Below are 25,613 nucleotides of genomic sequence, written 5' to 3' on the forward strand. Positions count from 1 at the left end.
TGGGAGCAGTCCCCTTTCCCACCTTCTCAGTGCCTGGCTTGAGCTTTCCAAGCCACTTGTGTGGAAGTGGGGCTGGAAGATCACCTTGAGCAGACAGGCATGGGCTACCTGCCACATCCCTGTCCTGGAACCAAGTGGGATGATCTTCAGGGTGTCTGCAGAGTGCTGAAATATAGTAGGGTCACGGTTTTCCCCTCTGGAAGGGCATTTTTGAGGAATAAAGCCTTCATCTCTGGAGGAAAAAACCCCAGACACAAAGCTGGCGTAGGTCTGATAGGAATTGCAGCCACTTTGATAGATCATGAGGCCAGATGAAGGGTTGTCTTATTCTTCATGCCCCATGGCGATGTGGGTGCAGGTTAGTGTTGGTGGAGCTGTCCCCATGTGCTGGGGGAACACAGCAGACCTGCCCTCCTGGGGAGCCACTCTGAGCCAGAGCTACCTTTGGGACTGGCAATCATCATTTAATAGCTGTCTTTAGTAAATTCCCACTGCGAGCCATCTATCTTCCCTGAGCTGGATAATACAGGGAGGTACTTCAGCACTTGAACGATGGGTGACTGACGCTGCCAAGCATTTCCTTCTGCCCAGATTTGCCCAGTCACTCCAGGGATGGAGAGGTTTTGTCTCCTTCCACGTCCTCAGCACGGTTATGGGTCTCCAGCCCACATGTCATGCCCTTAACAAACCAAGAAAACCTCCTGCACAATATGAAAAAGAAGAGGCTGATCCAATCCCAGATCTGACTGAGGCACCCGCTCGCTCTCCCATTGTACTGGGAGCTGCTGCGAGTGACATGTGTGGGTGCAAGGCTCTGGAGACATTCCCAGAGGTGGGGGGCAGGCAGAGAAGGTTTTACAATTGTTTTTCAAGCAGTCTTTGTTAAAACTGGTCACGGCAGGCTGCACCTCCTGCTGCCCGGGCGGTTTTGCGGTTCATTGGGCGGGCAGCAAGCAGGGAGCTGGGACGGTGAGCACAGCCCTGTGTGTTGCACCCCGCTCAGTGTGCACCCAGATAAATGCACGGGCCTGCCTTTAACCTGCTCACTGGCACGTTGCCTTTGGCAAAGTCCTCTGAGCTGGGCAGTCTAGGGCAGGCAGGTGGCCAAGAGTGACATGGCCATGGCTGAGCCATCCTGGCTCCTTTGGGCACCTCTTTGGGATAGTGGGATTTACTGCTGAAGGGGTCTTGTAGTGCCGGTGCAGGGGCAGGAGGACTCTTTTCAATGCCAGAGGAAAGCAGGAATCAATCCAGTTTTCAACAGACACGTATTTCCGTGGCATCTTTCTAGTCTCAGGGCTATTTCTTACATTCTTGGATAATGAAGTTTGGGGTTTGTTTTTCTTTTCTTTCAAGCTCAACAAAACCAATTCGATGCACTTTGAAAAGAAATTGAAAACAGGCTTCTCTGCCTCAAATTCTGCCAAGGTTCAAGCGTCCTGGGAATACAGTGTCAAGGATAACCCTCCCCCACCTCATCCCCAACTAGACTTAGAAAGTTTTATCTCCTAGCATCAAAGTTGCACAGCTCTTTACTGTGCCTTCAGAGCCTGGGCTGTGCTGTATGTCTCTCTGATGAGTGAGAATATATATTATTTACTTATTGGCATCCTGGAACAAGTAGTACCTCTCTTAAGCCTTTTTATGGGTTTTGCTTGCTGGGAAAAGGACCTAATTTCTGGCAAAGACATACTGTACTGTCAGTATGTCAGCCTGGCAAAGCAGAGCTGTACGTATGGTTTGCATTTTGGGCTGAATCGAAACCATAGCTTAAACTGCAGCATTTTCTTACAGCATTGGCTCAGAGAAAGTCTCTTTGGAAAAGTATTTACCCAGGGCTTGTAAATACAGTATTATTTATGCAATGTTTTATCACCTAGGTTATTATTAAATTTGCAATATCAGCCGCCAGAAATAACACAGAGACTGTACTTGCACCTTTTTTGTTTCTTTTTGTTGTCGATGTGGCAGGGAAACCCTGAACGGTGCTGGGGAGGGGAGCCTGAACTGGCCCTTGCCCAAGCTCACAGCCCAGGGTTTCAAATTCAGGGTGGGAAAGCAATGTAGCTCTAACTTGTGGTGCCCAAACCTGAGCTCACTGACAAGGAAGATAAAGTGGTTTCAGACAATAATGATTCCTTAACCACTTGGACTGTAAACTGACTTGGCATTAAAAACCCAACAATCATTGTCATCCATTTGGCATACTCTGTTCTCTGGCTGTGGGTTAAAAAGGATTTTTCCTGCAGTGTTTTGAAGGTTGTCCATGTGGCTCCCACATGCATTCTCCCCCCAGGATACTGGAAGTTTTGGCAGACAGGCTTTTCAGATACCCAGAGATGGTATAAGCAACCAGAGGGTTATTATCAGCTGGATAACAAAAACAATCACCCTGAAAATCCTCCATGCTGAAGAAAAGGGTTGAGGGGGTTTTGGTGAGAGTGGGATGGGCTGTGTCTCTCCAGAAGGGTGGGACAGGGGAGGTTCTGGGAAAACACGCCCGAGAAAGCACAGATTGGGAAGGGACTTGGCTGGATGCAGATGGGAATACTGAGATTTACAGTTACCCCTATCCTTTGGGATTTATTCCATAGGTATCACTGCTGTTAATTCAGCATACTTTGAGGCCAGAGGAACAGACTGTGAGGCACTTGCAGTGATGATTTGAAAGGAATGTGGATATCAGGATACCAGGATTAGCCCTTTGTATGCCACAGAGTTATTTTACTATAGTTAAACTAGGATTTAGACATTGCACCTTCCCTAAACTCTTGCTCAGGAGGCCAGACATGGATTGCAGGTGTTTGAGAAAGAATGTGTGTCTGCACTCAGCAGAATTTGTTTGAAATTCAGGGCATGAAGGTCTTAAATAGCTGAGCTTGGATGTTGCTTGTGTCACTTGCCGTTGCCTGTGGTTCCACAGCAAATCATTATCCCATCCAAGTGGGAGAGAGCTGGGGAGGAATCAGAACCAGCCTCTTGACAGAAGTCCTGCTGCCTCTCAGGGTGCTTAGGGGTGCTTGTGCTCATCCCCTCCCCAGAAAGGCACCCAAGACAATGATTTAGCCATGTAGTTTGGTGCCTGATGTAGCTAATGCCAAGACTTGAATAACCCTGCTGGTGATCTAGGACAGGACATCCCTCTCTGGACAGGCTCACCCTGGACTAGGTCCTTTCCACTCTGGGAAGAGATAAAGCAGAGGTCCCCTGGCAGTTCCCAAAGCCCTGTAGCAGACAGCCCCTGGTTTCTGGCAGAGGCTGGTGTAAACCCTGTCTGAAAAAAGGATTCAGCCCAGCAGATATATTTTGCTGCACTACATTGTATTTCTGGGAGAGGAGCAATTAAGTGAGAGCTATAAAGCTGAATCACTCCGAGTGCACCATCAATAGCTCTTACAAACTGCATTAAATCTGCTCAGCCCTTGAAAGGGAGGCATGAAAGAAGCACCCCTATGGCTGAGGCCAGTGAGTCAGTGGCTCCTCTTACCCACCTCAGCTGATGTAGTGTCTTTGCAAGGGATGTGGCTCCTCACCAGGGGGCTGTCTGAAGCAGTCTCCCCAAGATGAGGACATGAAACCTGAAGGATTTTAGAATAGTGCTGTGTCAGCTCATAAGCTCATGCACTGGGGTCGCCTGGGGCAGCTGCCTGTGGGGCAGGAGTTGTGCTGGTGGTGGGTTCCTGTGGTCAGTGGGAGCCTGTGGTCCTAAAAGCCCATGGCTGGAAATGCTTTTGCTTGCCCAGCTGCTTTCTGGAAGTAATTCTGGCTGCTGGCTCTCACCTCCCCAGCTTTTTAGCTCTTTTTTTCAAAATTTTCCTCTTATAAACAGTCTCTTATCCCTTCTTTGGCAATATATTGTCCTGCTGTGTCTGCCATGGATATGTTTGTGCTTCCAAAATAAATAATTGTAAAAAAATGTATCCACTTGACCATTGCCTTGACTTCCAATGTGGGTTTGAGCTGCTTGGAAATGCCTGTTGAAAGCAGAGAAATAGCACTAAGATGCTTTTTCTGGCTCCAGCCTCCTGAAGTGTGTGAGGCTGCCCAAACATGAGTGAACAAGGCATGGGTGCAGCATGGTCTGAGGACTGGATTGGCTTGGAGAATGTCACAGTGCTGCCCCACCACTGCCCTCTGCTTCAGCCTAAATGGGAATGTTCTGTGCTTAGGGCAGCCCCAGCTGTTTAAAGGCAGTTCCTTAGTGCTGGGAATCAGAATACTTTAGGTTTCACATATAGCATAGATTGTATCATGGACTCATAGAAGGGTTTGGGTTGGAGAGAACTTTAAAGATATCCAATTTGAACCTACCTGTCATGGCAAGGACACTTTCCACTAGACCAGGCTGCTCTGAGTTTCATCCAATCTGGCCTTGAACACTGCAGGGATGGGGCATCCACAGCTTATCTGAGCAACTTGTTCTAATGCCTCAACACTCTCACAGTTAAGAATTTTTTCCTAATATCTAATCTAAACCACTGTTTCAGTTTAAAGTCCTTTTTCTTTGTCTTGTCACTTCATATCCTTGTGAAAAATCCCTCTCCAGCTCTCTTGTAGGCCCCTTTAGGCACAGGAAAGTGCTGTAAGTTCTCCCCAGAGCCTTCTCTTCTCCAGTCTGAACAACCCCAGTTCTCCCAGTCTGTCTTCACAGGAGAGGTGTTCCAGCCCTTCAAGAGTTTGCATCCTTTTTTTAAAAAACAGCCTGCCATAGGTTCTGACGGAGAATTTGAGCTGCCTTGTTTTGCTGGATACAGCAATGGGCAGAGCTCCAGAGGCCTTGTCTCAGCATTGAGAATTGAGATATTCAAGTTATGGGTTCAGTGTGCAACCAGAATAGGAACCGGTGAGGGTGTCCAGAGTAAAGTCTGAAAAACAAAACCTCTTAGGAACTGGAAAGTGTTCACAGCTAGACAGGAATTTACTCTGGTTTTGGTCTTCTTTTTTTTTTTTTTTTTTTTCATTTCTTGAGTCTTTAAAGTGAAATATTTGACCATGAAAAATTCACTGCCCATAAGGTCAGTCTGTACCTCAGCACTGCAGACGTGGCAACCTCTGTGTGGGGAGCGAGCCCTTGCTCTGATTTGCTTCTGAAGGGACCGCAGCTAATTTCTGGCACAAATCAGGGCACCAGCCATAACCCTCCTCCTACAGTGCTGTGGAGGCAGCCAGTCCTTGGGGAGTACTTCTTGCAGGGCTCACACAAGCACAGGGGCTGCTTCTCTGAACCAAACCCTACCGAGGGCTCTGCCTGCAGCAGCGCTCCAGCATCATCCCTCCCTTCTGTCCCCGCAGGTGCAGCGCCCATGGCGACGGACGGGGATGAAGGCCCCAGCCCCAGCAGCCGTGGGGGTGCTGCTGGCCCTGGCCCTGCTGGCTCTCACCCACCTGCCCCCGCCGCAGGAACACTCCCTGCTCCCGCTGCCGGCCTCGTCCCTGCCAGGGCCCCCGAGGGAAGTGGCTGCCCCGCTGTCTGGAGGACAAGCCTACGGGAAAAGGCTCCCCATGGCCCGCACTCACCTGCGGCAGGAGCAGGCCCCGGGCCGGGGCAGGCGGCGGGGGGTGAGGAGGAACACTCCCCCGTGGCTCTCTGCTGACGACCTCCAGAAGATGTGGCTGCTGTCCACTGGGCAGGTGGTCTCCAAAACCCGTGTCCCTGCCCACGGGCAAATCATGCGAGTGGGGCTGCGAGCCGTGGGGGATGCCAAGGGGGATGCCAAGGGGGACGTCTCGCCAGCCAGCCCAGAAGGAGACTGCCAGGATGGGCGCTGTGGGCTCATCAAGCGCCCTGGGGACCTGTACGAGGTGCTGGCCTTCCACCTGGACAGGGTGCTGGGGCTGAACCGCAGCCTGCCCGCCGTGGCCCGGCGCTTCACCAGCCGCATCCTGCCCTACAGCTACACCGACGGCGCCCTGCGCCCCATCATCTGGTGGGACCCTGACCTCCAGCACCTGGAGGATGCCAACAACGACCAGAACTCGTGTGCCCTGGGATGGCTGCAGTACCAGGAGATGCTGCAGCCCCACAGACCGGTGCTGGTGGCCAGGGACGCTCCCTGCTCCAGCATCCCACCCAGCGAGTGGAGCCGCCTGGCTCTCTTTGACTTTCTGCTCCAGGTAGGGCTGTGGTGATTGAGGCCACCTGTCCCATCAGCTGTGGCACCCGGGTTCCCCTGCACCTGCACCTGTATTGTCTGACCATGGTCTGCTTCTGCTCTGAGGGGTCACACAGGCTGTGTGGGTTTCTTGGGATGTAATTTCCCTCGTCAGCTGTTGGAGAGCAGCAGAACTTCATGCAGAAGCACTTTGGCCTGAGTACGGTCCATGTTTGGGACTTGCAGGGGAAACACAGCCAGGTTGTGGTGAGTCTGTCCTCACATGGGTGAGCTTTCTGCTGTTCATTTTGTGCTGGCAGAGGCTTGGGGCATCCCTAGAGACATCCCTAAGGCATCTCTAGGGATAAACAGCATGTTTTGCATCAGCTCCATCACATCCAAATTCAGGGATGTGCTGCTTGCACTGGAAATAAGGAGCCCTGCCTTGGACAGCACTGTCTTCCTCCTCTTCGGCATTAATAGCACTTAATCTTCTGTCTGGAAAATCATACCCTGCTGCTACAAGGGATTACAGCAGTATCCCAGAGAGTTATCAGGTCTTGGAGGGCAGCTGTGAGGAGGGAAAAGTGATTTGTGTGGAGAAAAAGAAAGCCTGCTTAGGCACCTGGGGGCTGGTTATCAGACAAGAGAAAACTGCCTGAAAGGACAAGTATTAATACAAAAAAAAAAAAAAGAAAGGAAAAAACTCCAAACTACTAAAATATGTTTTCCTTATTCTTTCTCTTTTTTTTTACAACTATGGCTGTCAAAGGTGGAGCAGTTCTGGCTGAGCTCCAAAATATTTTAGCTGAAACAACCAGAGAGATGAGAAGATTAACCAATCCCCTTCCCTTCCCCGGGCCAAAATACCGCTGAGTGCAGTGGAAAGGCTGAGACTGCAGGATAAAGTATCAAGTTCTAAGGAGAGTTTTTCCTCAAGGGCTGAAGCAGTGCAATAACAAATTCAAGGGCAAGCCACAGGTTCTCCTCACTAATTCTAATGGAATCCTCCCATGCAGAAAAGTCACATAAAGGTAAAGAGGATATTATAGAAGTGGAGTAGCATCTTTCAGAAATGGCTTTAGCATCTCACACCCTTGCTGGGGAAGAAGTTGTGAGACTTGAGTCCTGTTGTACATTTGCATTGAAATCTTGGTAGTTTTCTTCAATTTCTCTTAAAATTTGGCTTCATCTATGTTAATTTCTCTTCATATCTGCCAGAAGGGAACCCCCCACTATGTGCAAAGTTTTAGTGGGGCCAAAATGCTGAGCCTGGTAGAAAAGGGGCAGCTGCTGATGGCTTTGTCCTGCACTTTAGAGAGGACCAAAACCAAATTGATTCTGCAGCCACATCCCTGCCCTGGGACATCCTCTTCCCAGCCAGAGAGAGAGCAAGGAAACTTTCTCTAGGGGAAGCCATCCCAGACTGAATCATAACTGGAAAAACCTATCAGATGCAAGGGGATGCCCTGCTTGGATGCCCAGGATGGGCGTAAGAGGGGCTGAAGGTGAGCTTCTGGTAGTGTTTGAGCTTGGATGGGAAGTGTGGCTCATGTATTTGTGTTCTAGCAATAATACCAAACTTCTGATGAATTAGAGCTCTATAAGCTCTGGAAACAATAAATTAATATCAAAAAATCAGGGGAGGGCCAGGGGAGAGAGGGCTTGTCAGGGCACTCTCAGCATCTCCACAGCCATCTGGTCCCTCTCCCAGTGCTCCACTTGGGCACCAGATCTGCCTCCACCTCACACCTCTGTGGGTTCAGCACCAATCCACCTTGGTTTCACAGGTGCTCGTGGGCGGGTGAGTGGAGTGCTGAGCCTATTTAATGTCTCTGTAAGTTCTCTCAGGTTGTCTTCACCTTCTGTGCAGCCTGCAAAATAACATAGCAGGTGAGAGAAACTGGTTTGCTGAGCTCTCCAGTAGGCAGACTGAGGAGATCTGTGGAGGAAATGTGATATTTTGTTCTGTTTCCATGTGTTTTGTGACAAGATGCTCAAGCACTTTTTAACCAGAGTGTCTCCCAGTGGAGAAATACTGACCTGAGTGCTTCATTAAACCTCAGAAAACAGAGAGGTTTAAGGGCCTCCAGTGTGGGACTAATCCTTCTTTTCAAAGGGTTATTAATGGAATGGCCGTGGAGATCACAATTCGTGTTTCTCTGCAGCATCTTCTCCAGTGCTTGGTCAGTGTTTGGGTTCAGACTGAACTCTTTGTCAAAGCACAGCTGTAATTGGTAACTTGTGCTAATTACCAGGGTGAAGGGAATAGGCAGACTCTGTGGGTCACTTGGCTTCTGACTCGTTGTCACCTGTAGATCCCTTCTGGCTCACCTGAGATCTGCTCCAGCCCTCCCAGTGGCTCCAGGAGCCTCTCTGCACCCCGAGCTCTGACTCCTGGGCTGGCACCAGCAATGCTGAACAAATCAGAAAGTTAGACATTTTTGCAACCAGAAAATATATTTATTTTATCCATATTTTTATATATTTCACATGTATTTAAAGGAGTATTTTATATATATATATATATATATATATATGGGGTTCTTTTTGTAAACAGGGCTTGAGATCAGGAGGAGGTGAGGCAGCTCCCCTACGGGGTCATGTCAACACACACCCATGGGGAGGTCTGTTGACAGCCAATGAGGTGCTGTCTGCCCCACAAATCGCCCCAGAGGATGTACCAGCTGCTTCTGACAAAGCTGAGGAAGCTCCATAAATACTGAGGCTGGGTTTGACAGAGATTTATGTCTTTTTAAAGCCCTTCATTCCTCCAAGGGTGTGGTTGAAACACTGGAAGTTGTGAAGCAGCTCCAGGGTTTCTGCAGGGAACTGGGATGGGAAGCAGGAGGTTTGACAGCCTGGACAACATGGAGCCTTAGCAGCACCTGCAAATGATTAAGCACAAATGTAGCTAAAACAAGTCACCATGGCCCAACTTAAATGTCAGGCATGCTCTGCGTATGCACAGACCGCTTTTTCCCTTGCCAATACTTTTCCATTCATCTTTCCATTGAGAGCTGCTCAGGTTACCGTAGGGATGGATGAAAGGTTGCATATGTGACAGGAACCAGATGAAACCATCATACAGAGCACTGAGACTCAGAAAAATAAATTCTTTTTGAGGTTTCAGCCTCTGGGTTTCCTTGGGTACTTTTGGGTTTGTTTTTTGTTTTTTTGTTTTTTTTTTTAATTAATTCCTCATCATGTGTGTCTTCCCTTCATTTCAGCTGGAAGCACAACCCCTTCACTTTGTGCAGATTCAGAATGTGGAGGTACCAGGTATCTGAACTCCATCAGAAAAGCCTGTCACCATCACCTTTGTCATCACCTTCTTAATGCCAAAGGGGTTTTGCATGTGTACTTCCATTCCTCTCACTCACCAGTGTATGCAGCTTTTCCATTGCACGTCTCCTGAGGATCCCTAGAAATGTTTTATTTTCCTCTGTACAAGAACAGCTCACACCAGCGCCTCCCCACCCCAGGCACATGCCCCTGCTAAGGTTCCCAAATGCCTCCTGCAGGTTCATGACCGCCTGGACCGCTACTGCTGTGGGTTTCAGCCTGATCCCTCTGAGCCCTGCGTGGAGGAGATGCTTCACGAGAAGTGCCGGAATCCAGCAGAGCTGGTCCTGGTCCACATCCTGGTATGTCTTCCTGCTGTCCAAGGGCTGCTCTGGAGCTAACATGAAGATGCCTGCGAGGCACTTACAAGACTGAAGTGGTAGCAAAGGGAATCTAGGGTCCCATGGTGATGCTGGGTCCTTGGTGGGAGGTGTGCCTGGGCATGGAGGGACATAGACATTGGCATCTGCTTTCCCCCAAATACTCTCAGGCTTTCTCACTGCATTAAAAGCAGCCTAAACTCCCACACTGGTGACTGCACTGAGTAAATTTTTCCTTCCCACCCTGCTGGCAGGTCCGGAGGAGTGCGCCGTCCCGCCTGGTGTTCATTGACAATGCGGGCAGGCCACAGCACCCTGAGGAGAAGCTCAACTTCAGGCTCCTGCAAGGCATAGACAGGTAGGAATGTGCATGTGCTGAGCAAGGCTGAGCTGGCACACGGGATGTCCAGCAGCCCTGTGTGTGCTCACTTTCTTGCTGCTCCTGGCCTCCCTGATGGGGCATCCCTGTGAATCAGGGCCGTCTCCCACCCAGGACAGGGTGGGTGGCTAGGCTCACAAAAACATCCCACGTGCCCCTGCCCTGAAACTATCTCTTTATTCTGCTTTGGGTGGCTGATGGCAGGCTCCAAAGCCTACTTCCCCTCTTTAATTGGCAGCTGCACAAAAATAATGAATAATCAGGTATTTCAGCATTTCTTGCGCCATTGCCCACGAGGCATTTTGGCATGCTAGAGGCCTCTTGATTTGGAATTCGTTTGGGTCTGTGTCTGATGGAGCTATCCTGCATACTCACCATGGGTAGAGTTTTAAGCAGAAGGCTCTTGGTCCTGCATTCCTCTGGGTAGACGTGCATTTCCTCTTGAAGCATCTTTGCTCGAGTGCCCCGCTGCTCCCTTTCTCTCTGCTCAGCGTTCCCTGGATAACCCCTTCCCTCCCTGTCTCTTCTGCTCCTCCGCTGCAGCTTCCCAGCGGCGGTGGTGGCCACGCTGCGGTCGGGCAGGTTGCAGAGCCTGCTGCTGGAGTCCCTGCGCCTGGACCGGGAGCTCTGGGAGAGCCAGGGTGGCGCCGAGGGGTTGAGACCGCTGCTCCGGACCATTGACAGGCGGGCACAAATCCTGCTCCGCCACATCCAAGAGCACAACCTGACGGTGTTTGAGGACTCGCTGCGCTGAACCGACCTCTGGCTGGCTCACAGCACCTGCCTTGCACATCCCAGCAGCCATGGATGTACCTCATGCCCTCGGCATGGACGTTAGGAGGCTCTGTCCTGGTGCTTGGCTCTCCACAAGGTGTTTCCCCTCATCTTGTAGGATGATCTGGAGAAGCAGATGGAATCACAGGGAGTAGGAAAGATGGGGAGGAGATGTCTCCTAAGACAACACAGAGCTGCTTGAGAAAGGCAGCAGTCATCAAGTTACAGTCTCAGCATGGATTTTCAAAGGAAGGGCACATCTGTGAGGTTTGTTGGGTGCCTTTACTCACACACATAACAACTGTGAAAACTGGAGGCTTGGACAGTTGGACAGCTGTCAGGGACCCTGGAAATACTTAAAGAAGCAGTGGAAGAAGTCACTGGCACCCCTTCAATGTCTTGTACTGGGCTTTTTGATGTTGCCTTCACTATTTACAAAACATCCCAGACAGAGAGGCAAGGGGAAAGCAGAGGGGAGCTTTCTAAGTGGATTAAACAAAGACACTGGAGCTGAGCTCTGCCTTTCCCTCTGCAGAAGAGGTGATGTGTGCCTCGGAGTGAGTGTGAGCCACTGCCTGAAGCTGAGACTAGGCAGGACCTTGGAGCTCAGCAGCACTGGGCAGCAGCTGTCCTCATGGAGCCCATGGTACCATCCCCAGTTAGAGCCAGTGCTGTGTGCCACATGCCATGATCCATGCACGTGCCTCAGGGGGCCTGGGCTGCTGCCAATGCTATCAGTGTCGGATTGGAAGATTCAAATCTCTCGTTCACTCTTTCCCTTCACTGTCAGGGGATTAAAGGCAAAACTACCCCACTTTTGAAAAGCACTCCTGGCTGCTCTCTTTGGGAATGACTGCATGTAACTCTTCCCCAGGCTTGCAGAAATACATTTTAACAAAAATGCCAGGCTATTTTAGCAGAAGGCAGTCGAGCGCAAAATGCTTTCTGAGCACGCTGGCGCCTCCAGCAGAGCCCATCCTGTTCCTGTCACCCCTCAGGCTCTTGCCCAGCAGCCCACTCTGATGAAGCACAGCAGCATCCCAGCTAGGCAAGTCCTCAAGTGTCAGGGGTGAGACATAATTCAAAACCAAAATGAACAGGAGGAAAAAAGATGCAGGGATGGGCTTCATCATTCCCTGCAGTGTGTTTCCCAGCTGAGGCATGTGGTCAGTGTTTGCCTGGAGCAGTCAGTTCTTGGCCTGTGAGTTTATGGGTCACACCAGAAGGCTTTTTAAAGGCCTCCATTTCTCCAGTGTTACAGACAGAGCATCCATGCTTCAGGCACTCCAATTCACTTGTGCCTTTGGAAAGTCTCAGTGAGGCTGGCATGGGTAGCCAGCTGCACCATGGTGCAGCTGTCCCATTGCAATAGCTTTGGAGAACACAGCTCCAAAATGCAGTAGGAGGGGAAAAGCTGGCTATGGATACCTTCCCCGCTCCATCCTTCTCAGCACTATGGCAGTTTGAGAGCCTGCAAGGGGATGCTTTAACACCCATGTAGATAAGCACAGGCAATTACCTTTTTTCCCCTTTTCCCTCTTGCTGAAGAGAGGATGAAGTGAGACGTGGGTGACATGAATCAACAAGCAAGCACAAGTGCTGTCAGGAAGCATCAGCACTCAACATCACAGGCACAGCAGCATCCAAAGTGCCATCATCTTATTCCTGGAGTCCTGCCCTCCAATTAGCCAGGGAGAGCCTTTCCCCCAGCACTCTCTCCACCCTGTGAATTATCACCCCATTTGCTGTGCCATGAGATGGATGACGGTCATGGAAACCCTGCTAAAGCTTGAATCGTGGGGATTTATTATTGGGAGGTGAGCTTAGCTTGTAAGCTTGAAAGAGAACAAAATAACTCATCCTGGGTCCTATGAAAAGCCGTACCCAGGCACGGCTGTATAAGAGTAAAGGATACTAAATGTAGCATAAATCCAAAAAATACTCTGGGAAAAACTGTGATGTAACAAGTGGATAGGCTATGATGTACAGCATCAGTCAGAGTCTTGCTTTTTCTCATTAAAGTGAGAAATTTCATTAAAGAAGATGTTTTCTTCCCATGTTCTCAGCGAGAATCAAGAGACAGGTGGGGGCTCTGCACATCAGCCAAAGCTGTGGACGTTGCTGAGCTGGACCAGCAGCTTTTGCCTTGCCTCTGGTTGCATCTGCTTGACCTTAACGTTGCACAAGGTAGTGGGGCTTTTTTGCATTTCTTTAGTTGTAACATGAGTTTGCTGGCTAAACACATGTGGGAACATCTGTAAGCAGTTACACATGTGAATAAAAATCCCTCATGATTTACCAAAGAGCCTTGTATGGATAAATGAGAGAAGCAAAAGCCAAGATCTTGCTGAGACTGATCCTGAATCTTCTCTAATAGTCTATTTTCCCATGGGCTTGCCTATGTAACCAGCACAGGCTCTGAACTGTGGTCATGGCTGTTCAGAGGAATCCTGTGGACTGTTTGCGCCAGCCTTTACCGTGTTGGGTTGGGTTTGTCCCAGCTATCAACATTTTGTATTTCCTATGACAAACTTATTTTTATGTTTATGACTACTATATAGTTATAAATATTCATGTGGGGCCATGCTTGACAAACTAGATTTCATCTGAGCAGGGATGCTGTTTTACCAAACTCTACTGCACATCATCCCAGATCGTGTTGGGGTGTGGTTGCAAAACAAGATGGTCCAAGCTGGCTGCAGGATGGCTTTGTCTTTAAGAAAGCAGTAGCAACAACTAAGCAAGGGAAAAAGCAGTAGAGAGACAGGGGCTCCTTGACTGGGGGGAATCCCTGCGGCACCCTCCTGCTCACCCTCGGCACCCTGGAACGAGAACAGCATTTGGGAGTGTGGTATGCACCTCCACAGAGCTCCACCAGGAGGGAACTGCTTCGTTCTGCAGTGGTTCGAGTGACATGATCTGTGTTTAGCAGCTCTCTGGATGTGCCCAGCCTTTCAGCTGGCAGAAAATAGGGCTGGGGGTCGGAGGGTAGGGGCCAGATTGGCTCCAACCTGCCAAGTGCACGCACTCACACATACAAACACGCACCGTGTCACTGCTCCTGTTCAGCCTGATCTTAACCCCCCAAAGCTGGTGATCCCCAGGCATCCCCAGCAGCCTGCTCCAGTGCTTTGCTGGCCTCACCCTCCGTAAACTAAATGCCCATTTGCTGCATTCAAGGGCCACTTCTTGAGCTGGACACAGGACACTAAGTAGTCTTTTCTGCAGCCCCGTGTGGACCTCGCAGAGCAGCCCCAGCACTCACTGAACCCACCCGGTGTCCAGGGGTGACACCAGTGGGGTGGCACTCGGCTGTGAGGTGATGACCCACCCTTGAGCTTCCTTCCCCTTAAGGATGGGTTGTCACAGGTGCCGCTCAGAGACCCCACAGGGTTCTCTGCTAAACCCACCCAAGCATCCCTATTCTGCACAGGGGCAGTGTGGGCTGACAGCTGCCTGAAAGGCAAGAGCTAGCAAGTAAATCCAAATTCATTGTTAAATCTCTGGATATAAAAATAATCTGGCTTTTAGAAAACAATTTATTTATGCTTTCAGTACTTACTTAAATATTTATGTGAAAAAGGGAAAGAAAAGTCTGCTCTGACATAGGACTATTGTTGTAGCAACGGTCTTTGAGATTAATGGAAGTAAATTAGCCTGATGTTTTATTTACATCCAGAAAAGCAATAGATAAACTCTCCTTGTGATGGATTTTCTTCATTAGCTGGGCGAACGCCTAAGGTACAGCTCTTGACTTTGTTTCTTCCGTGTGGTTAGACAAACAGTTTATCAAAAGAGTATAAAATTGTCAGGAAAAGAAGCAGATTAATGGCCAGTAAAATGAAAGTCATTGAATTTATGATATAAGTAGCAGTATCACTGGAGCTTAAGAAATGGCTTATTAGATAACCACCATGTACACACACAGGGAAGTGCTGAGCCCTTCTGGATCTGCCTCATTGTCAGTGGCTGCTTCCCAAATCCCAGAGGGGTGATCTCCACACTGAAGCTTCACTTCCCTTCTCCTTCCCTCCAAACCCCCTTAAGTCTGGGTTTATTCTGTAACTCTCATTTGAGCTTGTGAACATATGATTTCCTCCCAATTAAAAACCCCTAAGACTTCAGAGAGGATAACCTTGTCTTCGTGTCTGTGCTGCTGTAACCATTTCTGCAACCTATTTTGGCAATTTTGGCTGCTTTTACACCAGTGATAATCATTCTAATATAAGCAATAATGTACAGGTCTTATGATTCTTTGTAAAAAATCTCCCAGAGTCAGCAGCTTATGGATCCCATATGGCTCCTGCAGCAATTACCTCTGGAAGGATAATTACCTGGCAGATAAGGCAGGTGGAAGAGAGGAGACAGGGAACCTGGGAGAAACTAAACATTCCCGGGGATGGCAGAGGGGCTGTGTTTATGGGTTCACGATGTCTCTGCCCTGCCAGACATGGGCACACATTTTCAAGCTTTAGAAGAGGGATTTTGGGTACAAGGATGACTAAAAACCATGAATTTAACTGGTGCCATGAATCTTTGTGTCCGAGTGCTGTCTCCAGCAGGTGGCATTGGCTCGACAGGCTGTCTTTTCCCAGTGCTTGCCAAGAGCGTCTTAAAAGTTTCATCTCTGGACTGGCAGATTTCAAGCTGCTAAAGCATCATTAATTCCCTAATTCCTTTGCAGCCTAATCCGCCCAGCTGTGCTTTATATCTCTTCACCAGCACCACCTTCCTCCCCCTGCCCCCCATTATTCTCTTTCCAACAAAAATCTAGATTTATGGAAGCAGAGTGTTACTTCATGCTGGAAGCAAGACAGAGCAAGTGGCTGCTTGAATAACAAAATGCCACAGCCCCCACTTCCCACCCTAGTGTGGACCCAGATGTGGACCCAGGTGCACAGGATTTTTGGACTGATCTCAAATGGTGGTCAAGTCCAGGAGTTTTTCCCTAGAGCTATTTTAGATAGCTGCTGCTTTGGTAGGATTGTCTCTGTTCCAGAGAACTCATAAAGTTCAGGACTTTTTGAACAGGCCCTGCAGCAGTCCCTGGGATGGATTTTAAGAAGATGCATCTCATTAGAGCTGTGTGCATCCAACAGGCAGATAACAAATCCGGCCATGCTCTGGGGCTTTGAAATCCACTGGTTTGTAAGCAAGGCAAGCCAAAGATGGGAACCTGCCTCTCCCAAACAGGAGTAGTTTTCTACCCCCAGACTATCACCATGTGGTCCTTGGGAATTTCCCTGGGTTTTTTGCTTCACTCATGACGGAAGGACCTGCCTCACTTTTCCTCCTCTTCTGAGCTGAGACAGTTTTTATTCCCCTGGGGCACACCCAGCATCACTAATCCAAAAGATGATGTGGGTGCAAAGGGATTTTTGCCTCTGGCACCCTGGGGACCCCTGCTGCCGGCCACAGGCAGGGTGCTGCCCATGCAAAGGGTGGTGAGGCAATGCATGTCCCTCCAACTTCTGACCATGGCTTGGGTTTGGATACCACGTGAGCTTTTTCCCCCTCCTCAGTCCCTGTCCAAGTTCCAGGTTAGGCAATTGGACTCACCATTTTACTCCCTTTTGGGATGGGAGGCTGTAGTTGGTGATGTCTCTGCATCACCAGGCAGAAGGGAGGCTCATGTGGCAGGAGAGGTGAGGAGAGGCAAGGACTGAGACATCAGCTCTTTTCTTTCAATCTGTGAGTTGTCTTGCCAGTACCAGGAACTAATATGTCAGTCTGCAGAGGTATTAATGCAGCAAATGGGCTGCCTGGCCGTCCCCCAGCTGTCTGGAGGAGGCAGCGTGTGGTGATGCCTTCAGGAAGCACCTGAAAGGGATGGGTGAAGATTTTTTTTTCCCACTAGGTGCTCAGCCCTGGGAAGGCACAGAGAAATTCTCTGTAGACAATGGTTCAATCCTGTTCCCAGTCCAGCCAAATGGATATGGTGGGGCTTCAAACCAGGTACAGGGAAGAGCCCAAGGAAAACCTGAGTCCTGACTGCATAGAAATGGAACAGATGTGCCCAAGCAGGGGTATTTCCCTGACAAGAGGTGGGCATGGCTCCATGGTGCTGCTGGCCAGGGTCTCTGCTTGAGCAGCTATGGTACCACCTCTTCCAGTCCTGCTTTTTGAGTGAGTTTTGCTCCCTTGGATTTCATGTTTGGCTGTATCTAAGCAGGGATGGGGTTTTTATTGAGGATGAGGTGAGTGGATAGAGTGGCACAGGCTACACAGTAAATGTTGCCATATTTTTGCATGTTGTTTGGTTTTAATTGCACATTCTGGGCATCTGGGAAAGCTTGGAGTAAGAAAAGCATGTTACATCCCAGGGCTCTTTATGTACATAAACAATTGGAGGTTAATTGCCCAGACCTTCCTGAAACAAGTTCTTGGCTTGTTTGAGTTAAATCTTGGGGGAAAAAAAGGGATCTAATAAGCTGAGCTGCAGATTTGGGCTTCTAGGAGGCACATCTAGGTGCCAACAAGATACCAGGAGGCTGAGATTTGCCACAATTGGAATAAATCTCTTTTAATAGCTTTTGTTCAGTTCACCAGGGTCTGCCAGCTCTGCTCCTCGCCAACAGTAAATAGTCTGGGAGCAGGGAATTGGTGATTATATTAAATTTAAGGCAATTCAGCATGGTTTTACTTGATTTGGAGTGTTGGGGAGAGGTGGCACAACACCTATGCACAGAATGGACAGGCTAGGTCAGATACTTCCTGCGTTATTATCTGATCATGAAACATGGCATCACATGGAAAGAGCCATAATTAGGTGTTCAGGAAGAGTTCATCCTGCCCATTTGAGTTGAAGTTGTAAACTAAGAGGGCAGAGATCAAAGGCTTCTACCGAAGGCCAGAGCAATTTGCTGAGGAGCTTTACTGGAGGGTAGCACTCAGTGCCCATGCAGGGGCATCATATCAGCTGCAGCCTCTTCCTTGCCTTTATTTTTACTCTTCTTCCAGAAACAGGAAACAAACAATGTGTGGGAGATATTGCTATTTCAGCTGGGCATGGCCTTTGCAAGCTGGATCCCAGTTCAAGAGGTGGGGAAAAAAGCTCCAAAAAGGTACAGCCGTGCTTCTGTGGTGACAGCCCCTGGGTGGGCAACGTGGCTTCACATCCTGGGGCTCCACTCCAGCCCCAGGCTGTGCAGAGAGAAAACCTGCTCAGTCCTTCCCTGCCTCTCCCACCTGGTGATGCTTTTGCACTTACTCTTCTAAAAAATCTCATCTTCCTGAGGCATTTTGATTGCTCTAGGTAGACACTGCCCTTTTTATGCCTGCAGCATTATCCCTTCCCTGTCCCTGCCTGCTGGAGCTGCCTCTTGCACACTCCACAAAGCAGCCAGGCACTGTCTTCTGTTTTAATTGTTTTTGTCCACCTCCTGGTTTGCCCTCACATTAGCTTTAGGGGATGTTAAAAATCATAAAGGGGTAGGGAAAGGGCTTGGAAACAGGGAACATTTGGATGCTGAGAGTCAGGGGAAGGAGGGTAAGCAGGTACCTGCTGGCTTGGTGGATTAAAGCCCTGGAGTGGTGGGAGCTGATGTGTCAGTGCAGGCACCTGCACGGATAAGGGCAATAATTTCTTTGTCTTTGCAGAGCTACGGCCTTGAAGTTTGCCTCTTTTATTCTGTAGGGACAACTGACTGCAGAAAACAGATGCCATCTGTCCACCGTGCCTTGTAAATCAGATTTTAATCATCTCAGGGAGAGGTCTGTCTCCAGCTGAGTGCTGCAAACCAGGTGTGCAGGAGTTACTCTGCAAAATTTACATTTCTGAGATAGGTTAGTGATTAGAGCCCCAGCTTCATACCAGGGAGGCTGAAATGCAATTTCTTCCTCTCTCACAGATTTCCTGGCTGATGGTGGAAAATAGCTTAGGCCATGCCTGAACTGATCAGGGAAGTGCAGATCTGTTTCTCACCTCCCAGCTGACCTCCCTCCCCAAAATGCTCACTCTGCAGCGTATTGCAGCCAGCGTGGGTGGACAGGCCCCCAAAATGAAGGACACCACTGAGTCACGACCAAGAGAGGCACCCCCGAGATCCAGTTTTGGTCCATGAAAACTGAAGCCACAGATTGCAGAGGTGCTGGTGTTGGAGTTACTGTCTCCTCCTGCGCTGCTGGTGCCTGATCCACAGCAGCTACAGGCTTGCCTGGTGGATAACACGTCTGTTCCAAGGGCTGCTGCAGTAGGTTGCTGTGGGCAGTGGGGGAGAGAGCCAGGGAAGGAAATGGCACAAGATCTGACTCTGTCTGGTTTTGTACAGCCCTTACACAGGTCTGTAATGCAAATGGTGTATTCCTACAATAAAAGTGTGCTGCCGAGGATGGTCACAAGCACAGGTGAACTGTCCTTGTCCCTTTTTTCAAATCATTATATATTGCAAAATCATTGCAGGTATTACAGGGAAGCTGCAAAGCAACCTCTTTGTGAGTAAAGAATCAATAGTTCGTTTTCTTCTTCCTTATATGAAAACAATACCATAAAATCATGTTGGTTTATTAAAAAGGCAATACCCTCCAAGCATAAATGGCAAGGCTGATCACAGCCTGTCTGTGGGGAGATACAGCTCTTTTATCTACAGCCTCTGTGGACTTGTTTTTCAAAAAATAGCTTAGCAAAGCCTCTGAAAACATGGTTATTTATTAGTTGGCATTGCCAAGTTTTGACCCCCATCAGAGGAACTCGCAGGGGCAGAGCAGACAGACCCCGGTGTTACCTGCTGGAAGCTTTGAAACAAATCTCTGCCCTTTCTCCTCCATCCTCAAAAATGAGATTTGCCAGGCAGGATGATTCCTCACAGCTGTCCCAGGTCGCTCACTTCTGCCATTTTACATGAAAGAAGTGCATCCTCCCAGACTGTGTATCATCCCATCACAAGAGGGTGCTTACAGCAGTCATATCCTGGGATAAGTCCTGTCAGCTCATCAAAACCCAAGTCTAATGGTTATAATGATGCTGCCATTATTTTTTTGAATGGGATGCCATTCAAATTTAAGCTCTTGCAAGGGTACAGGAGAAGAAGGGTGCCTCCTGTCAGCATCTTCTGATACGCTGCAGGAACAAACCTGCATCCTTAGGTCACACGAGTTGGGGCAGCCATCATTCATTTTGTACAAAATCTTTTTTCCCCACCTCTGCAGAGCAGTGGAGATTGCAGCTGGGCCACACATTAATGAACTGAATGGGGTGAGGGCACAAGGGCAGCATGGCTTGCGTGGAAACCATTCAATGGGGAATCAGCAAAGGAAATGCCCCCTTGTCCCCGACCTTCCTGCCCCTTACACACCCTCAGGGAGTTGTTCTGTACAATACCTCCATGGAGATGCTTAGGCTGGAGCTCTCTAAAGGTTTGGGCAGGGCTCATGAGGCTGGTATGAGGTGTCTGATGAGCAAATTTTGGAACTAAGGGCATCAAAGCTTATTTGTAAAAACGGGCTAATAAGGGGTAGTGTGGTACCCAGCTGACGGGGAGAGCCCAGGCTCCACTGCATAAGCCCCCCACAGTGCTGGGATTCATTTTAATCAGCACTTAGACAGGAATAGAAAATATTCCCCATCTTTTTCCTTCAAGATTGACTCAGCCAACACCTTAATGAGGCACCAAGAGATCTGTGTATATATACACATATACATACATACATATATACGTACACACACACATATATATAACATATATATATATACACATATATTTTAAAAATAGTTAACTTAAACATTAAAAAACACCCCCATCTCTGTTCTGTAGGTAGTGTTTGTGGAACTAGGCTGGAGTGGGTAGATGGTGGAACAGCCCCTTTCCAGAAGAGCAAAGGAGACTGCAGATTAAACCAATTCTTGAGCTGGTTTCTAATGAGCCTGCTGCAGCTTTTCCAGGTGAATCAAAGAAATGAAAATCCTTGGACAAAACAAATATTTCTATTCAAGTCCTGTTGTCTTCCTGTTCCTTAATCTTTCCCCCAGATCCTTATTCCTGATCCAGATGCTCAGCCCAGTGTCAGTTATGAGGATGCTGGGACTGAGGGGTCACACCTGTTTCCAGGTGAGACCGTGTTGTCTGGAGGATGTTGGAACCATCACCTTACTAGGGTCCAGGGAGCCCTCACCAGAGCTGGCTTTGTCCTATATCCCTCCAAGAGATCCTTCACTTTTCCTTCTCACAAGCACTGTGATTTCTCCTTTTTTTTCGCCCTCTGCAAAGGAACAGAATTTAAAGATGAAATCCCACTGAGAAATTAAAAAATCATAGGTCTCTTGAGACATAAAGTACAGCTAAACCCAACTGCACGAGCAGGGAAACAGCTTTTCTACATGTTGGGGGAAGTTTGGCAGGTGGGAAAGTATTTCTCAGCTGAACACTTTCCCTCTGGTTTGGATTAATAGCTTGGGTTCAACTTCACTACTCCCATAACAAATAAATCTTAAACCATAACTAGCCCAAGAGAAGAAGTATCTGCTGGATGTCTTCTCAATGCCGTATTTTTTTCCTCTGTAAAGCATTCCTCTTTTAAAAGCTCTCTGGCTCTTCACAGCTTATTTTCCTCGGATTTTATAGAGATGTGGGTACCAAACACTTGCCAACAACTAAGCTTCTAGGTGGCAATGTACATAAGATACATGCGACAAAAAGTACAAGGCAAGATGTTCCTAGCAAAATAATGTTTAATTTACTGCTTGTGAGTTATCCATGAGGAGAACCAGACTTTTTTTTTTTTTTTTTTTTTTTTTCTTCACATATTCAGGTATTAGTCAAAACTATTTGACATTCTGCAAGACCCCACCACCAGTGTCCACAGCCTGTCTGCAACCATCTCTGACACAGGCTTCTCCTGCCCAAGGGGATGGAGGTTTGCATGACTTTTTCCCATGGTTTTGGAATCTTCTCCAGCTCCAGAGAGGACCCTACACTGAGATTAAGTTGCCATTGTGTTGGAGCACTGGGGGAAGTTATTAAACAAGAACTCAATGCATTGTTTGTACTTCTCTTAAACTAATAAACAATAGATGCTTCCTTCAAAGGTAAAGGAACAGCTAATAAAATGCTCACAAGCTCTGTCTTTCAACCCCAATAAAATCCCAGCCAGACACCAAAGAAATCCTTAAACCCAAGTGCTGAACTCGATGTTGAAATGTCAGCCCCCAAACGTGAGAGGAATATGTTCATTTCCTTAATGTGCCTGGGAAGAGACAGAGTTTGAATGGCTTAATCTTTTGCTTTTGCCATCAGGTAGAACAAAATGTTTCCCCTAAAACCTGGTAGTCATAAATCAGGTCTTTGAATGCCTGCAGAGAAGTTCTTGAGCAGTTCTCAGCTCCAGGTATGGAATGAGTGTAGACAGACTTTTATCTCCATTTTAGCAAAACAGAGCAAAACATATTCTACTCCACAATTTTTTTTAACAATCCTCTCAAATGAAACCCTTAATGCCTTAGCTTTAACCCTACACCTGCTCAACACCTTAACCCTAGGTGTCTTTTTTTATTCATTGCACTGTCTCTGAAGATGGGAGGAAAGAAAGTAAATGTGGAGAATAAAGGGGAACATAAGTGGCTGCACAGAGATAACCCTCTTGCATGGCAGAGGTTCTCTCTCTGGGTAGAGAGCTTGAAACACCTCAAGGAGGAAACAACTCTGGTAAATGATAGGCCAGCACACCCACAGGTTCTCCACAGTCCTTCAGCTTGGCCTGGAAACAGTGGAAGAGGACATCAAATGCAGAGAGGCTTTAATCCCACTTTTGCAGAGTCCAAGAGCAAACTTCTCAGGTGGGAGGTGATGCACCAGTCCCATCCAGACCTGGGAAAGCCTGGCCTTGCACCACTGGGGCAAGCCCACTTGGTCCTTTCCCTGGCTTGCTGCTACTCTGCTGGCACCAGGGGAGTGGCTGATGAGAGCTGGCAGAAGCCTGGGCACGTGTTTGGAAGTCGGAGAGAAACGGGAAAGACATGGCAATAATTATGATGGCTTGGGACCAGCTGGAACTGTCAGACTGAGTTAACTGAGGAGAAAATGGCTCAGAGCTCAGGGACAAGGCGACCTGGGGGGCTTGGCAGGGGACACCAGATGAAAAACACCATCGTGTGCCAACCCCCTGCTCTTTCCCAGCCTCGGCCCTGGAGCATCACCCTGGTGTCACCACGGATGCAGCTTGGATAATGGGAAAACAGAGTGAGCCTACTGTCAGCAGCATTTTCTTTTGAAGCCCTGCCATCACATGTGGGATCCCACTCTGGCAGAGTTTTAGCTGTCTTCTTAGCTAAACTGAGAAATTATTTACCCCAAGCCACACCTCCAAGTGATCAATGGCAATTTGGTCTTGGTGATGACTGGTTTCAAGCAATTAAATCAAGATCAGTGAAGCAGTCCTGAGCCTCATCGCTTGTTGTGCTCTAGGACCACGGCTTCCAGTAGGCAGGATGTTTAAAGAAACTGTTCATCGAGAAATATCTGAAATATCTGTAGCTCTTGGCAGCTGGAGAACTGGGCTGGGGTAGCAGCAGGTGCACATCAGGTGGGCGTAGAAGTACCAGTGTGGTTATTTAAATGCTTTTAAATGGAAACAGACAAAACCTATTATAATAAATTGCACTGGGGTTATGCTTCTTGTTGCCTCTGTTTCAAGCTGTAGATTTGCAATTAGTTTGCATTTATGGATAGTTTACACTTTTAAGTAATTTCGAAACACTTCAGCCTAAATGCATTTCCAGTCTGTTTAGATTTCATGGAGAGGAACAGGTTCCCCTGTGAATCAGGCAGCTTCAGAGTTCCACAATAAACGGATCCCTTTTACAGTCACTGTCAGATTTCCCCTCCTGTATATCCATACAAAGGTAAGTAGGCTCCCAGGGCACTGCAGGTGGCTGGAGCCCCCCAGGATGGCAGAGCCCCAGCAAAGGTGGCTGTGCCTGCAGCGCTGCACACGTGTGTCATGGAGCTCTGCCTTGGTCTCCTTCCTGGTAAGCAATGACATTCAAGGGCCTGATTTCTGTTTATTCCACTGCAACCCGTGTGGTTGTTGACATGAAGGCAAAGGGTATGAAAAAAGCTGTCAGGCCAGAACAGGGATAAAAACAGGGAAAAGCTCCATGCAGCTACAGCTGGATGCACTGACTGCACCTGGCTGTGTTCAGGCATGTTTGCTTGCTCCTGAAGCTGTTGATCACCTAATGGTGATGTTATTTTCCTACAGAATATGTGGGATTCGCTGTAAAATACTCAAATACTCTTTAATTCCACCAAGCAGACAGGGTTTCCAGGTAAACAGCTTGTCTGGCCTGGAGCAGCACAAACCAAGGTGCACTTCTGCTCCATGCAGGTAGTTTTGTGGGTCTTTTTCCCCTGAAATGTTACTGCTTTGAAATAGAGCTGAGAAAGGAGAGCCAAAATCCTTGCCTAGAACTGTGCAGCTTATTTGTGTGTGGTGTTTACCTAGGTGGCCCTCACCTGAGCTAGTGGTGAGGATGCATCAAACTGGCCACCAATATGCTCTTGCTTTTTATGGGATAAGGATTAACTCAGCAGGAGCAGGGTAAGAGCAGTGGTGCCCATCTTGGGAAAAACCACGTCGGCAGCTGTGTCCAACACAGCCTGGGGTTACATACCTGCCACCCTTCCCTACACCACTGCTATGGTAAGTGTACTCTGCTGGTCAGAGGTTTCCCAAACCTGGGCTGTAAAAAATACGTTTTTTTTTTTTCTGAGGAGAACATTCAAATTAGGTCCCTGTTATGAAAGGTGATGACACCTAGAAGGGAAATGTGCCATGTAGAGAATGGAGCTAATTGCTATTTGGTAGTTTTCTTTCTGCCTACCAGCTTTGCAGCACAATTTTGAGAGGAAAAGGCTGCCCCGAGACTTGCACTGAAAATTCTGCACTGCAGACAGGTACTATCAGGTCAGTCCCACCAATTTCCCAGCCCTTCCTGTAGCCTGGGAAAAGGAAAATGGCATAAATAAACCACTGTTTAATCAGAACCCCCACCTCTAGACCCTAATCAATTATTGAAAGTTGTTTCAAAAGCAGTTTAAAGTGGAAAGATAGCTCTGGAATTTAGATATTTCATCAAAAATTCCCCCTAATAGAGTTTGGTTCTTTTGTTTTGCTTGGTTTGGTTTGGTTTTGTTTGTTTGGGTTTTTTTTGTGGAGGAAGGAAAAGCTGTCAGAGAAACAAAATGCTTCTCACGGAAGCAGCTGGGACATGTGACTGTGGTGTTTGGTCCTTTGGAGCTGCAGCACCAATGTTTCTGTCCCCTTTCTCCAAGGACACAGCACCTTCCAGGCATCAGCATTAACCAGAGGATGTCCTACAGAGCCATCTCCTGCCCAAAATTTAGCAAGTGAGAGGTGGGAAAAGAACAAAGAACCCAAAGCATCTGAAACCCTCACTCCCAGACAACTGAATCCCATTCTTCCCCCTAAGCAAAAGGCATTTCAAATCACTCCTCTGAAGCACCATCACCATCCTGAGGAAGGAATTTGGAGGAAGAAGAAAGAGATTTTTCACAGCTGTCTGGCTCTGAAACTGAAAAGTATTCATGTGTGGAGGAAAGCACCTTTCTCTGTCAGATGGGAATAGATGAAAAAATATTTTATGAAACATGGAGGGCAAGCACACATCTTCCATTGTCCTGCAGAAGCACTGCTGTCAGGGGCTTCCTGGCCACAGCTGGAGACACAGGTGTTTTCTCACGGAGCTCT

General features: G+C 48.3%; 1 protein-coding gene across 1 annotated transcript; it reads left to right on the forward strand.

The window, feature by feature from the left end:
- Positions 1 to 340: 340 nt before the first annotated feature.
- Positions 341 to 12,122, forward strand: GASK1A (golgi associated kinase 1A). Its single transcript, XM_005519151.2, has 5 exons — positions 341 to 358; positions 5,293 to 6,114; positions 9,617 to 9,739; positions 10,012 to 10,115; positions 10,680 to 12,122. The coding sequence occupies exons 1-5, from the start codon at positions 341 to 343 to the stop codon at positions 10,888 to 10,890; spliced, it is 1,278 nt and encodes a 425-aa protein (XP_005519208.2). The 3' UTR covers positions 10,891 to 12,122.
- Positions 12,123 to 25,613: the final 13,491 nt, after the last annotated feature.

The sequence above is a fragment of the Pseudopodoces humilis genome, chromosome 1 (assembly GCF_049639895.1).
Source record: "Pseudopodoces humilis isolate 2021_Gansu_Grassland_sample_001 chromosome 1, ASM4963989v1, whole genome shotgun sequence".
Lineage (NCBI taxonomy): Eukaryota > Metazoa > Chordata > Aves > Passeriformes > Paridae > Pseudopodoces > Pseudopodoces humilis.